General features: G+C 32.8%; 1 protein-coding gene and 1 long non-coding RNA gene across 2 annotated transcripts; one reads left to right on the plus strand and one right to left on the minus strand.

The window, feature by feature from the left end:
- Positions 1–297: 297 nt before the first annotated feature.
- On the minus strand, positions 298–5,489 carry LOC143077959 (uncharacterized). The gene is made up of 2 exons (XR_012978964.1): positions 5,325–5,489; positions 298–534 (listed from the first exon to the last, which is right to left on the minus strand). It is a non-coding gene; the product is annotated as an uncharacterized LOC143077959 (long non-coding RNA).
- A 4,797-nt stretch (positions 5,490–10,286) lies between these two features.
- Positions 10,287–13,944, plus strand: LOC143077960 (uncharacterized). The gene is made up of 4 exons (XM_076253008.1): positions 10,287–10,495; positions 10,999–11,060; positions 12,368–13,109; positions 13,592–13,944. Exons 1-4 carry the CDS (start codon positions 10,399–10,401, stop codon positions 13,669–13,671), a joined length of 981 nt encoding a protein of 326 aa, XP_076109123.1. The 5' UTR covers positions 10,287–10,398; the 3' UTR covers positions 13,672–13,944.
- Positions 13,945–16,806: the final 2,862 nt, after the last annotated feature.

Below are 16,806 nucleotides of genomic sequence, written 5' to 3' on the forward strand. Positions count from 1 at the left end.
ACCAGGAACCTTTGTGTTAGTAGTCCGATGCACTTTTTTCTCTTGATAAAATTTATTTCACATATATCTATCAGGTTCTTTATCAATTTACAGCACTAACCACTAGACCACGGCTCTTTTATAATTATTGGTTACATCCACTTCATTTGAACTTTAGTTATACTTGTCTCATTGGTAATCATACCAAATCGCATAATTTTTATACAAAGTTAACTTTAATGTTAATGCTAGGCGCAAAATTATAATATTGCTAAAAAAAAAATCTTTCTGCTTGTACTAAAGTAATTAACAATAGGATATGTTATATCAACATTGATCTTTAATGAAGACGTTTTAAGCTGTCAATTCCAGTTCTGCATGGTGCTTGTTCTGTCCCCTTTACATTACGTAAACAGAATTTCCCGATGCATTTCTTGAACTTCTGTTTTGTTGTGTCCTGTATTTTGCAACACATTGAACACAACATGTTTGTTAATTTATCTATAACAATAACTGGATCTTTATTTTCGAGTTTGACAGGTTGAACGCTTCTTCCTACAATACAAAATTTGTATGTATTAGTGCTGATCAATCATTATAATAGATGTAATAATATGGAAGGTATGACAAGCCGTTTTACTATTTATTCGAATTTCAAGATATTTCCTATAATATACATTGTGTATAAGATATCGTATATAATATATAAGACATCTCCTTTAATATATAAGATATCTTATATAATTTCATTTTTATAAGATATCTTATATAATATATAAGATATCTCCTTTAATATATAAGATATCTTATATAATTTCATTTTTATAAGATATCTCATATATCATATAAGATATCTTTAATGTTATATAAGATATCTTTAATGTTATATAAGATATCGTTAATGTTATATAAGATATCTCATAAAGTTTATATGATATCTCATATAGTTTATAAAATATCTTATATAGTTTATGAGATATCTTATAAAGACAATTATATAAAATATCTGATAAATTATATGAGATATCTTAAAAAATATACAAAAACCCTATCATGTCGTCCTCTTCAGCATCGTCTGAAGACGGATGGTTTCCGGATAATAACTTTAGATAAGTAAATAGAAATCAATTAAATTTTAACACAATGCTTATAACCACAAAAGAAAGCTTGGGATTGATTTTGGTGGTTATGGTCCCTAAGGTTTAGGAATAAGATGTCCAAAGGTGCCCAAAACAAGCATTTATCTAGTGTCAGTACAAAAAATTGTGTATAAGTATTTCAATTGTTCTGAAGTTGTACCACAATGTTTAATACCATAAGTAGAAGGTTGGGATATAATTTGTGGTTAATGGGGAAAATAATCTAGGAATAAAGGGCCAAAAAGGGGTAAAAAACGAGCATTTTTGTAGATTCAAGACAATAAATTGGAGTTATCTTTCTGTGTCCAGAATGGTTGTTAAATTACCTAAAACAAATGCTTTATGCAATCTTCTTTGAAAATTGGAGTGATCTTTCTTTGTCCAGAATAGTAGTTGAATCAACTTAAATCAATGCTATATACAATATACAATGCAATATTCACTTTACTACCAACTGATAAATTAAAGCAGTCTTTAATAACCATTCAGTGATTACAAGCACTTTGATTATCATTCTAGGGTTATGCCCTTTTACAAATGGAAAAATTGAAGATTTTTTTAGTTTCTGTTCTCTTATGATTAACTTAAGTTTGTCTCAACTAAATTTGATGAAATGTGTATATAATGCTTATTACCTCTAATCTCAGTTTAAGTTCAATTTTTGGCAGCTTCACTTTTACAGTTCTTGAGTTATGTCCCTTTATAACGTTATATGCTAGCGGGGGCATTATCTTTGTCCCTTTGGATACATTCCCCATTAACTTTTTTAGAAGTTACTATTAATTAATATTAATTTTAACCACGACTGTACGACATTTTATATTTTAATATTCTATGATGTATTTAAATGAGTAGTTATTGTTGCAAACTCCATTTGAAATTTGAATTGAGATCATTTTTGGAATAAGGGAAAGGGGGTCAATTTTTCTCATTTCAGATTTCAGAAATTAAAAGAAAATTTCTTCAAATATTTTTTTTTTGAAAGGATTAATATTCAACAGCATAGTGAATTGCTAAAGAGCAAAACAAATATTTTAAGTTCATTAGACCACATTCATTCTGTGTCAGAAACCTAAGCAGTGTCAACTATTTAATCACAATTCAAATTCAGAGCTGTATCCAGCTTGAATGTTGTGTCCATACTAGCCCCAACTGTTCAGGGTTCGACCTCTGCGGCCGTATAAAGCTGCGCCCTGTGGAGCATCTGGTTCATTCATTTGTTTACTTCTTAATTTGTGTGAATTAACTTTGTTACAGTAAATGTTTTAAAATTACTACACTTTCATACCACAACAAATATTGTATTGGTGGTACATGTATCACTTATATTTGTATCTATATAACAAAAAAAATGAATAGGAATAATTTTGCAATACCTTTTGAATACTATAACTTTTTAGATATTTAGACATATTAAGACTTATTAAGTAGATGTTGATAATATATGCTTGACATGCTTGAAATTCTATCAGATTTCTTTGGAGCAGTTATGAGTCTTTGAAGCATTCTCACAAAGGTTTTTTTGGTGAAATAATTTTCATATTGGTCAAAATATTTCTTTGCTTCGACCAGCTTTGGAGGAGATATAATCAAAGAATTGATATAAATCAGCACAGAAGTTTACTTCCTAGCTCATCTAGCCCCAAGCATCATGTCAGGCATTGTCATTACTAAAGACCAATAAATGTATTCTAATCTTAGGAACAATTCGACATTTTAACAAAAATGTTTACTAATGATACTGACGATCCACCACAAATACATATGAAAAAAGATGTGGTATGATTGCCAATGAGACAATTCTCCACAAGAGACCAAATCTACACAGAAATTAACAACTACAGGTCATAAACAATGAGCAAAGCCAATACCGCATATCAGCTATAAAAGGCCCCGAAATGACAATGAAAATCAATTCAAACGAGAAGACTAATGGCCTTATTTATGTTAAAAAAATAAAAAAAAAACTAATATGTAACACATAAACAAACGACAACCACTGAATTACAGGCTCCTCATATCATATATCATCGCCCATTTAGAAAAAAAACACGTGAAAAAATTAACCTATTATGTGTTGCTCTGCTAACCACAAAATGTATCCAAAAATCAAAGATGTAAAACATATTCTATCATAATCATTTGGTAACTAACGTAACGGTACCCAAATTGCACCTATTTATCAAAAATAGCAGCGGAAATCTTACAAGATCTCCTAGAGACTGAACAATTTGTATTTTTATGATTTGATACTATGCATGTCTTTCAACATAGGAAAATATATTTAGTATATATACACAAAACGTTCACAGTATTTATCAACAGAAGTTTTACTGAAAAAGCAAAATGTACCAAAACGTCGACATGCGACCTCATCAAAACGTCATCTTTTTAAAATTAGCAAATACAATATGTTTTAAGTATCCATTTCTTACAAAACGAAAAGTAAGCATGGACAAATATCCAATTGTTCAAAATATTTGAAAAAAAATAAACAAAAGCTCTGTTATTCGACTTTTGACGATGCGAATTTAAGCATGGATGCAATTTGGGTACTCCTCATTACAGAATCATTGATGGTTTGGAGGTTAGTTCAGACCAATTTTTCTATGATTTTCATATGAATTGAAAATCAAATTGGTGTACCTATATAATAAAGAAGGATACGGCTACAAAATAAACACAAAATGGAAATTTTTGTCTTGATCATAAAAAAACGTAGTTGAAAAAACTGTCAAAATAGGTGCAATCTGGGTACCGTCACGTTAATACAATTACTGTCTCCTCCATGCCCGTCTTGAACATGAAAAAAAAATTGAATAAATAACACTCCTAATGCTCAGATTGGTTGTCATCGTGCAACACAGTTAATAACACCATATAGGAAAAACATAGAACTCCTTTTGTCTTTAGACACTGTCAAACCGGCATCCAAACAAACTATCCACACTCATCTGTGTCCACACTTGTAAACTATATAAGATATCTTATAAACTATATGAGATATCTTATAAACTATATAAGATATCTTATAAACTATATAAGATATCTTATAAAGTTTATGAGATATCTTGAAGTAAGAATAAATAGCAAAACGGCTTGCCATAGGTAGGCAATGCAGTAAGTGTCTCTTCCATGACAGTCTTGAACATACAAAACCTTAATATTAAATAAACAATACTCCTTATGCTCAAGTTGGCTATCATTGTGCATCCCAGTTAATAATATGGAACCCTATTGGAAAAACACCAGAGAACTCCATTTGTTAGAAAACTAGATGTCAAACATCCAAACATACCATCCACACTGATATGTGTTTACACTTGTAGATGTAATAATATGCTTTTAAAAAACGAATGACACTGACGATTACTCTGTTAAAACGTTCTCAATCTCGCTGCTTTTGAATTTCATAAAATTCCCTCAGTTGCTTATAATCAAAATGGAGTTATTGCTTTATTTTTTGTTATAAAATGAAACAAATAAATCCTCATGACTTTTCACTTTTTAGCTGTTTTCTATCTTTCAAAAAATGAATTGGAGCTTCGGTCATTGAATAACACGAAAGGAACATTTTGTACAACAGTTAAACTCCGCTTTCTTTCCTAGTATAGATTCCAGTTATGTTTTATATATATTTAGATATCAAAGTATGATACAACATCAAATTGCAGATATATCATTTCATGGTTTTCCATCAACACATTTTTAAAGCAAATTATTTCGTTAAAACTTCAAAAGAAAATAAAAAGCAATAAATGTGATTATGTTTGACATGGACATCAAATAGTACTCGTGGTTTATTGTATTATAATGTATTGCTTTCGGTTGTACTTTTTAATAAATATATGATTCAACAACACGTGCTTTCGAAGAAAAAAAGTGTAGGGAACGTTAATGTATAGTTCTATACATAAAAAGTGGTACAAAAGTCCGAGGTATATAAATTCGTTAAACGAAGAGCCGAAGGATGTTGTACTAATAAGTCCAGAATTGAAATAGATAAATTTATGTTTTCTTTTGAGATGTTGGATAAAATCAAGTTTGAAAAGATAGAACAAGCCAATATTTTGTTAAATATTTATGATTTTCTTTTAAAAAGGTGTTTTATAGTAAAACTTAGAAGCTCAAGTATAAAAAAAACATATTTCAACTTTTTTTTGTTAAACTTTTCTTTAAAAACAAATATTTTGCAATAGATCTTACCTGTGTATTTTTGCGAATAGCATACTGGGACTAATAACAAAGATACAAATATCAAACTACAACATGACAGTATTCTCATTCTGATAGTTCCTGTCTTCACAACATCATAGAATGTAAATCCAGATATTTCATTAAATAGGCATTTGTTATGAGAATAACGTATAGTTTAACCGCACTTTATAATACTAGCTTGAAGCAATTAAAAGTTCAATGTCAAAAAATATTTACGTGTTTCATTTATTATCCGAGCAAAAATTGCCAGGGCAATGATAATGATGATTTTAACTGCGCATAAAACGATGTTCATCAATGATAAACTTGTATTGAAGTTTTGGGGCACTTGAGCCATTCAACACTATAGTACTTTGATTAATTGGTTTGAACTGTCTCCTTATGTCATTGATATTAGGAACTACAACAAATAAGCAATTATAACTCTAATTCTGGCATGAATGGTCAATGGACTGTCATACATGTGAAAGGCTTACATACCAGGTTTGTAATAGATATACGATTCGAAGATGTGGTAAGAGTGCCAATAAGACAACTCTCCATGCAAGTCACAATTTGTAAAATTAAATCATTATAGGTACAAAGTACGGTCTTCAACACTAAGCATTGTCTCACACAAACCAGCAAGATAAAAAGGGCCCCAAAATGACTAGTGTCAAACCATTGGCAAACAGGAAAACAACGGTCTAATCTACATAAAAAAACGAGAAACGAGAAACACTTATGAGCAACATCAACAAACGGCAACCACTGAACATCAGGGACCAGACTTAGGAAAGGTGCAAACAAATGCAGCGGGGTTCAAATAATGCTCTACCGGCATCTACGCCCTATCTTCTCAGGAAAAGTGTTGTGTAATATACCAATTATTTTCATAACAACCAGTGCTTGAATTATACCATCGCGTGAAATGTTCATAAAAAAAAATGAAATCAAAATAGACATTATGTACTATTCATAAAACACTCCTTTCTATCACTCCTGTCTAATTTCAAACTTATGGCAAATTTCTGTCAAATGATACATCATACTTTCTTGTCACATGAGGATCATTTTTGTGTTAGTTTTTCTTTAGCTGTGGTAATATTTATGTACTGTGTGACGTGCATTTTTATGAATAAGTATTTTTTCTCGGAATTTAAACAGGATTTTAAAAGATCTGGAAACGCCTTTGGATACGAATGAAAATCTTTGTACGCCAGACAAGCGCTTCATAAAAAAAAAAATGCTCATCAGATGATCAGCGACGCCGTCTTGAATCAACCGTTTAAATTAAAGAGCTCTGAGAACGCAAAATACTAAAAATCTGTGCCAAATATAGATTGCCCGAGGCTTCCTCGGACTGTTATAGTTTGTATATGATAGTCCCAGGCTTAGGTAATGTATTCCTATACACTGAATTTTTTCAAGGGTCTACATTGCAAAGAAAAAATGCCAAACCAAGTTTTGACCATAACAGAGTTAATGTTATGGCAACGTGACTTTCTTGATTATTAAACCAAATATGATAATGTCCAAATTGTTAAATTGTATAAGAATATATGTTTCTTTTCACTTAAATTATATGATAAACGTTAACCTTCCATTGATGCTAATTTGATCATAATTCATTAGAGATTTGTTTTATCAAAAAATTGTATTAATCTTATATTGACGAAGAGACTGGTTCGGCTGGGTAATTATATATTTATGAGGCATTATTTATCGAAATAAAGAACTCATCCTGGTTATATTGACATTAATCTAAGCAGTATTTAATAGTTTCGACTTTAGCGTCGAAAGATTTATTTGAAATATTTGGTTACAAAACTTTCATTTGCAGCATGTATGGTTTACGGCAAACAAGAGTCCTATGTCAGACTGAACATTTATCATATAGTTATACAGTAGTTCCTGGTATATGGCAAACAAGAGTCACATGTCAGACTGAACATGTATCCTAATTATACTGTAGTTTCTGTTTTATGAAATACTAAACATAACAGATTTTGTGCTTTACTGTTTTCATGAGTGCCGTGCTATCACTGGAAATGGCCAATGGTTTCAACTAGTTTTTAATAACTACGCCGAGTACTCTAAGATCGGCCAGTGCTTTTTTGGTTCAGTTTTGTTTATTTTGCTTGGTTCCAATCTTCAACCGCTTTTTTAAAAATGAAATGTATAGATCATAAATATTTGCCTATTGTAGGTATTCGGTGTATTTTTATTTTTATTTTTGTTGTTGTTGAGTTGCTGTCGCACTGTCGTAAACCCGGCATCTTTTTCCCCAATATTACATTTTGAAATACATCAAGGCATCCAACAGTCAGTTTTTACCACTGACTGTACAGTTATTCGTAAATTGGAAAATTGTGATTTTATAGTGGGCATCGAAAAAAAAAACGGAAGTCACGGTATCGCTGTAACAATGATGACAACGTCACAGTTCGATCGTTAACTACAGATCGTCGTTGAGGAAAGAATCTCATCGATATACTCACAGACCGATATCTAGACAATCGAAGAAGTGTTTCATTCTTGTTTATAAAACAGAATTGTAAAGAGAGAAATTTTCCGAGTGAGGTAAGAAAACAAATAAAAAATACTGAGGCTGATGTCCTCTCTCGATTCTACTGTATGAAATTTGTGTATCAAGTTAAATATTATATATTTTTTATTCTTGAAAAAATATTTACGAAACACTTTTTAATTTCAATATGATGTTACTTTAAAAATGAATAGTGAACTACATAAAAGGATTTAGTTTGTAGTTGTTGGATTTTTTTTGTCCATACAATATTTTAGTGATCTTTAGTGTTGTCCATACAATATTTTTAGTGATCTTTAGTGTTGTCCATACACTATTTTAGTGATCTTTAGTGTTGTCCATACAATATTTTTTTAACGCTAAATCAGTCAATATTTAATTGCATTACATCAGAAGACAGCAAAAAAGTAAAGCAAAAGTTTAAACAGGGATACCACACGAACTAATCTCAACGTTGTTCATTGCTTTATATACGTGATCCAGCGTGCGCATTCGTTGTATAAAGCCTACACGTTTCCCCAACCGAAACGGATCTTATAAACAATAAAGTGTAAAAGGAAGGAATCGTGTTCCATTTGTCTTTGTTATCCCCATTTCCTTTAATTCAATTCACACGTGTTAAACCTTTATTGTAGCTATGGATGACGTGGACAATCCGTTCCAGCAGTTAGAGGCTGCAAAAAAGTAGCTTATTATGGAGTTTAAAGAAAATGCTATGTCGGCCCAAGAATTGGAATTTTGGAATAGAATGGAAATTATAAGAGATAATTATCCAAATTCACAAGAGGACAGTTCATCAGGAGATACGACAGGTGAGATAAGTAAATACACAGATGACCTGGAGTAGGGGTCTTTGTTAATAAGATAATTTGAGCATATATATACGTTTAAGTCATTGGTGACTTTATGTTAATTGTACCACTTTTTGAGTTTTTAATATTAGTTTTATAAATATACTATGAAATACCAAAAGGGCAATTTACAATTGTTACGCACAAAATTAATGTCGTACTTGGCTCTTCAGACATACTTCTACCAAAATTATTTGTATTTCCTTCTTTATTTTATTATATTTGAATTTTTTTACAGCCAATTGCATTGAGTGTGTAGGCAAAGGTATTATCTTTGGTTAGCTTGCTTGCTATCTGAACTGTGAAGTTAGGTAAACTACTTTAAGAATAGACTATTGTTATGCGTTTACTTTTCTACATTGGCTAGAGGTATAGGGGGAGGGTTGAGATCTCACAAACATGTTTAACCCCGCCGCATTTTTGCGCCTGTCCCAAGTCAGGAGCCTCTGGCCTTTGTCAGTCCTGTATTATTTTAATTTAAGTTTCTTGTGTACAATTTGGAAATTAGTATGGCGTTCATTATCACTGAACTAGTATATATTTGTTTAGGGGCCAGTTGAAGGACGCCTCCGGGTGCGGGAATTTCTCGCTACATTGAAGACCTGTTGGTGACCTTCTGTTGTTGTTTTTTTTTCTATGGTCGGGTTGTTGTCTCTTTGGCACATTCCCCATTTCCATTCTCAATTTTAGTCCGACAGATAACCAATCTATTTGTCTGTAGGACTATGCTACTTCGAAAGGAGGGTAGTATACTTTACCTGATAATGACTTCACAGTTCAGCTAGCAAGCAAAGAAAATACTTTTGCCTACACACTCAATGCAATCGGCTGTAATTGAAACTAATATTAATTTTAGACGCGCAAAAAAGTAAGTTTTACTTAACCTTTTTTATTGTTATGTCAAAAAACTTTACAGACGAAGAGCAAGTCGACGGAGAGAATCGGAATAAAGGCAAGAAAACAGATGAAAAGGTACCAGATACAGCTTCAGATGGTATGTACACAATAATTCATTGTGATAAAGTTTATAGAGCGGTAATAAAGGCGATACTACTTTGCTTTTTATGTTTATGTGGTAATTTTGTGTCACGAATTTACACCCCATATCCATTTAGTACTACTTCTGTTTTCGATAACAGGACATGTATTGAGAGGCATGAATGACCAGTTGAAAGTGTATTATGAAATTTACTTTTCCTGTTCAAGTGTTTAATAGAATGTTTGTTCTGTTTCTTTTACTTTTAGGTTTATAAAACCTTCCCCCCCCTCATCTAGGAGAGTAGCGGATTCTACCGAGGAATGCCGAATAGATAGAAGGAGGGTAGCGGATCCTACCGAGTATTCCCAAATGCTTTTCCCCCATTACTAGAAAGTCTTTTTTTTTCTAAAATAGGAGTCGGAAGATACAGCAAAAATTAATTTAATTTAGAGACATCCCAATAGAACCATGGGGGGGGGGGGGGGGGGGGGGGACGACGGAAAGGCAGTCTTCACAAATAACTATAAAAACCTAACTACTAATGAACCGGGTTTTTACTGCTTGTGTTGTTTTCTGTGTATAAATATGCCATATACATTTTTTTTTAATTTAGAAAAAATAAAACAAAAAAAGTCAGCAGCCGGCGAAAGAGCAGACGAAGAAAAGGGGTTAACAGAACATACAGTAAAAGTCCAAATACCTGAGATGGAACATGGAGCAGGGGATGATACATCTTTGCCTCAAAAGGATTTTATATTCCAGAATGATGGCATGGTGCATGACTTCAGTCAAAACGCTACCAGTAAGTTATAGAAAATATCCAATTATGTTATACTGATAGAGTTAATAACAGGAATAACAAACATCATCTAAATAATTTGTAGAACACGTAAACACCATTCTATTTCAATGTAGAAGGGTATACCGCTATAATTTCAAGTGATAATTTTAATTCTAAATTACCATGGACCCAATATTTGATCTTATTTTTTTTCTCCGACTGCCATTTTTTGTTTTTCGTTTACCATATCGTTTGTTCACTCTTCTGTATTATTTCACATCTGATCATGGATTTACCTTTTATTTCTTACAATACTGTATTGGGTTGTTTTGCCTAGGGCTCTAGTTGCTTATATGTCAACGACTTTTGGTCGCTGGTGGAAACTATTAGATGTCTGCTTGGCAATCTTACCTATTTCCAATGTGATATCTTAATTGATACTCGACTATCTAAAAGATCGAACTAAAATTAAAAAAAAAAAACTTTATAGAATTATTTTTACTTATACTTGTGTTTTTTTTAAGGAGGTGAATCCCTGATCAATTTATTTGAAAACAAAGATGACAATGGACTGGGAGCTTTACAGGTATGTAATATGGTCATAAAAGATGTGTGCCTAAGTTTAATAAGACATTAACCCCACAACACAATAAAACAAACTAATAGGTTGCTCATTATTGAAGACAATGCATTGCCTTATAATTGTTTACATCTTTGCTCTTTTGTCTCGGATGGATAGTTGTCACATGTGCAATTATGCTACATCTTATTCATAAGAATAATGATTCATAGCTATCTTCAATACGGTATTGAAGATAGCTATGAACCATGCTTCTTATGAAATTACGGAATGATATATAATTGTTAAAAATGTGTCTAAACAGGCCTTGATCTCGATAATTTCATGGACGTGCTGAAGATAATGATGCTAATACTGGGAACGTTTTTATGTATCTTATCCTTACACATATTTTGTACCTCTCATTCGAACATTTTGATATTATTCTAATTTCTAGTTTCTATATGCATATGTTTGTTATTCCTCGTCATTAATTGAATAAACTCAAATGTTAAGACTGTTCAGGATTTGCATTAACATTTAATATAAAAAAAAAAAGAAGATGTGGTATGATTGCCAATGAGACAACTCTCCACAAGAGACTAAAATGACAAACAAATTAACAACTATAGGTCCCCGTACGGCCTTCAACAATGAACAAAGCCCATACTGCATAGTCAGCTATATAAAAGGCCCCAAAATGACAATGTAAAACAATTCAAACAAGAAAACTATAGGCCTAATTTATATAAGAAATAAACGAAAAACAAATATGTAACACATAAACAAACGTCAGCCACCGAATTACAGGCTCCTGATTTGGGACGGACACATGCATACAGAATGTGGCGGGGTTAAACATGTAAGCGGGAGCCAACCCTCCCCTAACCTGGGACAGTTGTATAGCAGTACAACATAAGAACAAACTGCAGGGCGCAAGTTCCATACCAGGAAAGTCGCCTCCCAAAACATCAATATAATAATAACTATAAAAATCAGTTTAAAAAGGGCTAACTAATCAGATGGACAAAAAAACAAGTGGACGTGGTCGGGTACTTGTACACCCCAGCAACAAAAAGACACTATGTACAGATCTGAAAGTACTTGCAGTTAACTGACTCTAGTTTAAAGAACAACTAATAAAAAAATAATTAATCTAAGAAGACTAAATTATCAATCCGTACACATCCAACATCCAATGGATTTAGTGTAAGGACATTCAGAGAAAAACATGACCTTGTGTCTATAACGAAAACGTTTTCAGTATGTAAGTTGCATTATGTTTGATACAGCATACAGTTAGTAACAAATCAGTGATGCTTTATTGATTTCAGTTGACAGAAGAAAAACTTGAAATAAATGAAACGGATAACAAAAACGTATCTTCTGAAAATGGTTACAAGGTTGGAATCAAAGATCTCTCCAAAGCAGCAAAGAAAACAGCAAGAAAGGAAGCAAAGGAATCTGAGAAGAAAAGAAAACTGAAAGAAAAAGAAGAAAAGAAGAAAAGAAAAATGGAAGCCCGGGAGACTGAAAGGAAAAGAAGACTAGAAGAAATTGAATCAAAAAAGAAAATGAAAATGGAGGCTCAGGAATCTAAGGAGAAAAAAGCACGAGAAGAAATGGAAATTAAGAAGAAAAGAAAGATAGATAAAAAGAAAGCTAAGAACCAGAAGAAATATGAGAGATGTGTATCTAAGGGAGAAGAATACGACTCAAAGCAAAGATGGAAAGAAGAAACAAAATCATCACAGGAAAAATATATATCAGAGGCTAAGCAATCTAAGCAGAAAAAGAAAATTGATCAAAATGAATCTAAAGAAAAAGGAGAACATAAATCTATTCGCGAAAAACTTATAATTGAAATAAAGGAACGTAATGGCAAGGTAGTAAAGGAGAAAAAGGAACTGAAAGCTAAAAAACCCACTGAGCAAGAAAAGTTGAAAACAAACAAATTACACGAGACAAGATTAACTGAAATCAGTGAATTTGATGGGAAGGGCAAACCTGGAGCAAATGAAACTAAGATCAAAGAAAAACTTAAATCAAAGGAATTTAAAGAGAAAATTGTTACAGGTAATATATAAAACTGTGAAATGCAGTATTTTACAGCCGATTGCATGTGCATGTAAAGGTTTTGTCTTTTGGTTAGCTTGCTTGCTAGCTGAAACGTGAAGTTAGGTAATTTACCCTCCTTTAAGACTGAGACTAGTCCAACAGATACATCTTTCTGTCAGTAAGACTAGGCTACTTCGAAAGGAGGGAAGTCTACTGTACCTATTAAAGTCTTTACAGTTCAGCTAGCAAGCAAGCTAACAAAAGAAAATACTTTTGCCCACACTCTCAAAACTATCGGCTGAAAATTGTATTTTTGAAATAGTTGTGACTTTGAACAACATTTATTGACACCATTGCTGCCAATTATCGCTATTTTTGACTTCCAACGGACCATAGTAATATGAATAGCTCTTTTCAAATAATAAGGATTTTTTGGGGATATTTTAGAAAATATATGACTACATTGCTGTGGATACTTATTTTCTATATTTATTTTGTAGGTGAGGCAAAACCAGTGAATAAACCAAAGCTGGTTGATTTTGTCAGAAGCCTTCTTGGATTCGTTTGGATCAGACATTAAAACCTTCAGTCAAACCCTGCTCCAATCATATTTGTTGAACAGTTACATTTATTTGTTTGTTTATTGTGAATATTTATTTCTTACCTTTGTTTATTTATCATTTTGTATTTCCTATGAGATCAAGTTTTGTTTGAACAAAAAAATATTTATAAAGATTCAGGCTCATTAGTTTATTCTAAAAGGTTACAAACTCAATACAGTAATTAGCTCATTGAATATTGTTTTTATTGGTATAAATATTGATTTTGTTATCAGTAAACTAAAAGCAAACTATATAGTATTGTTACATATTGTTACAAGTTGATGTTTAGACGAGTTGTATATACATAATGTACACAGCCATGTATCACCATCACTGCTGGTGATCCGATGGATAAATCTGTTGTAGAGTTGTCACTGGCTCAGACGTACTTATAAATATAATTATTTTCTGTGACTGTATCTTACATTAATTTGTAGCATCCTTTTCTATCGATAATTTAGCTGATCTGTAAAAATAATATCTCCATGCCTTATATATCATGTACTGTAGTACGACGTTAGATTAAAACTGACGTGGAAAGGTAACACATGGCCACCGAAAGCTTCATTTTAATGAAGCCCAGGTGGTCGTGTGGTCTAGCGGGACGGCTACAGTGCAGGCGATTTGGTGTCACGAAAGCAAATTTACAGGTCTAACATTGTTGAGTTAAGCTTTTTCAACTGATTTTTATAGTGTGTTCTTATGTTGTACTGTTACACCATTGTCCCAGGTTAGGGGAGGGTTGGGATCCCGCTAACATGTTTAACCCCGCCACATTCTGTATGTATGTGCCTGTCCAAAGTCAGGAGCTTGTAATTCAGTGGTTGCCGTTTGTTGATGTGTTACATACTAGTATTTGTTTTTCGTTCACGTTTTGTACATGAATTAGGCCGTTAGTTTTCTAGTTTGAATTGTTATACATTTGTCATTTCGGGGCCTTTTATTGCTAACTATGCGGTATGGGCTTTTCTCATTGTTAAAGACCGTACGATGACCTATATTTGTTAATTTCTGTGTCATTTTAGTCTCTTGTGGAGAGTTGTCTCATTGGCAATTATACCACATCTTCTTTTTTATAAATAATAAAGTACACAAGGCGCAATATAGAAAACTAAAGACTTTAGCAGCACGAATCCCACCAAATCTGGAGGATGATCTCAGGTGTTCCGGGGGAGTAAGTAGATCCTGTTCCACATGTGGTACCCGTCATTACAAACCCGGTAAACAGTCCTTAAAATTTACGACTGGATGATTTCAACTTCACCTTTTGGAACTCTTGGTTTCATAGCTTCCTTGTGAGCAGCAACCCACTATCAATGTAATCATCGTAAGAAATACAAGCCTATGAATATTGTATCAATTGGGAGATATATACTCCGTATGCAGGCACTGTTGAAATTTTGCTACATAGAAATAGAAAGTTCACAATTGGGAAGCTGAAATCATCTCTTTTGTCTAAAAGTTTAGTTTTCAACCGACCCTCAATCATTGTCAATTTCTAGATGTAAGTCTAGATATGAGGCAGACTAAACTGTATCTGTTGTACCTTTATCTCTAGTTCGATGGGATAGATGCGTTCAACAAAGTCCACAAATTTTGAATTATTTAATTAGAGAACATCATCATATAGCTGAAAGTAAAGTTACAGGATATAGCTGTCTTCTTTAGAAGTTCCTGTAAGAAGTCAGCCTCGTAATAATAAATGAACAAGTAGGCAAGAAGAGGGGCAAAATTAGTTCCCATTGGAATGCCGACAATCTTTTGAAAGACACGTCCTTCAAACATAACACATATGTTGTCAATCAAGAAATCAAGCATCTTGATAATGTCAATTTCAGATTTTTTTGTTTGAATCACAGTGATTCTTTACAAAGTAGGATTTATCCCTCCCTAAGAAAAGATACTTGTATCTACGTAGGCTATTCTTTTTTATGAAACAATGCAATACCAACTCTTTTCAAATACGATTCTTGGTGACACCAAGATGTACTCAACTCTCCAATATATGAATTGTCAATAAAGCATTGGGAAAATCCATTCATCTGATTACCGTAGACAGTAAGTAAAAGAGACATTGTAAGGATTCCTACCAAATTACAACAGGAACATATGCCTGTCAATCTTATTCAGCTGCATTCAATAAAAATATAGTCCAACATTTAAGCTTTAAAAACATTTTCTACTGACCTGCAAGTCACTTGAAACAGACAGAAAATATTGTTAGTAAGAGATAAGTCCATAGAGGTAGTGAACTTCAGTCTTAGATGCATGATTTTTATTAGTTGTTAGTGGCTTTGAACTAGCTGTCAGTACCCTCAGATCTGTACTTAGTGTCTTTTTGTTGCTTTGATATACATACAGAGTACCACGTCCACTCTGTGTAGTATATTTAAATATATTCTTCTGATGAGATTTTTATAGTTAGTTCTTATGTTGTAATGTTGTACCACTGTTCCAGGTTAGGGGAGGGTTATGATCTCGCTAACATTTTGTATGAATGTGCCTGTCCCAAGTCAAGAGCCTGTAATTCAGTGTTTGTTGATGTGTTACCTATTTGTTTTTTATTCTTTTTTTGTACATAAATTAGGCCGTTATTTTTTTTGTTTGAATTGTTTTAAATTTGTCATTTGGGGGCCTTTATAGCTGACTTTGTGGTGTGGGCTTTGTTCATTTTTGAAGTCTTAATTTCTGTGTCATTTGTACTCTTGTGGAGAGATGTCGAATTGGCAATTATATCACATCTTTTTTATATTCAAGCAAAATCATGCTTTGGAGAAGACTTAGAACAACCTTTATAACTATGGAGCGGTCACAGCCTCAGGAATGACAGAGAGTTAACTATGCCACTGTTAGAACAACCTTTATAGCTATGGAGCGGTCACAGCCTCAGGAATGACAGAGAGTTAACTATGCCACTGTTAGAACCACCTTTATAGCTATGGAGCAGTCACAGCCTCAGGAATGACAGAGAGTTAACTATGCCACTGTTAGAACAACCTTTATAGCTATGGAGCAGTCACAGCCTCAGGAATGACAGAGAGTTAACTATGCCACTGTTAGAACAACCTTTATAGCTATGGAGCAGTCACAGCCTCAGGAATGACAGAGAGTAA

The sequence above is a fragment of the Mytilus galloprovincialis genome, chromosome 6, assembly GCF_965363235.1.
Source record: "Mytilus galloprovincialis chromosome 6, xbMytGall1.hap1.1, whole genome shotgun sequence".
Lineage (NCBI taxonomy): Eukaryota > Metazoa > Mollusca > Bivalvia > Mytilida > Mytilidae > Mytilus > Mytilus galloprovincialis.

Bases quoted from the DNA above. Each gene is read 5' to 3' on its own strand.
- LOC143077960 (XM_076253008.1), top strand. From the start codon at position 10,399: ATGGAACATGGAGCAGGGGATGATACATCTTTGCCTCAAAAGGATTTT. The intron at 10,496-10,998 runs GTAAGTTATAGA...GTTTTTTTTAAG, and splicing joins CTTCAGTCAAAACGCTACCA to GAGGTGAATCCCTGATCAAT. The intron at 13,110-13,591 runs GTAATATATAAA...TTTATTTTGTAG, and splicing joins TAAAGAGAAAATTGTTACAG to GTGAGGCAAAACCAGTGAAT.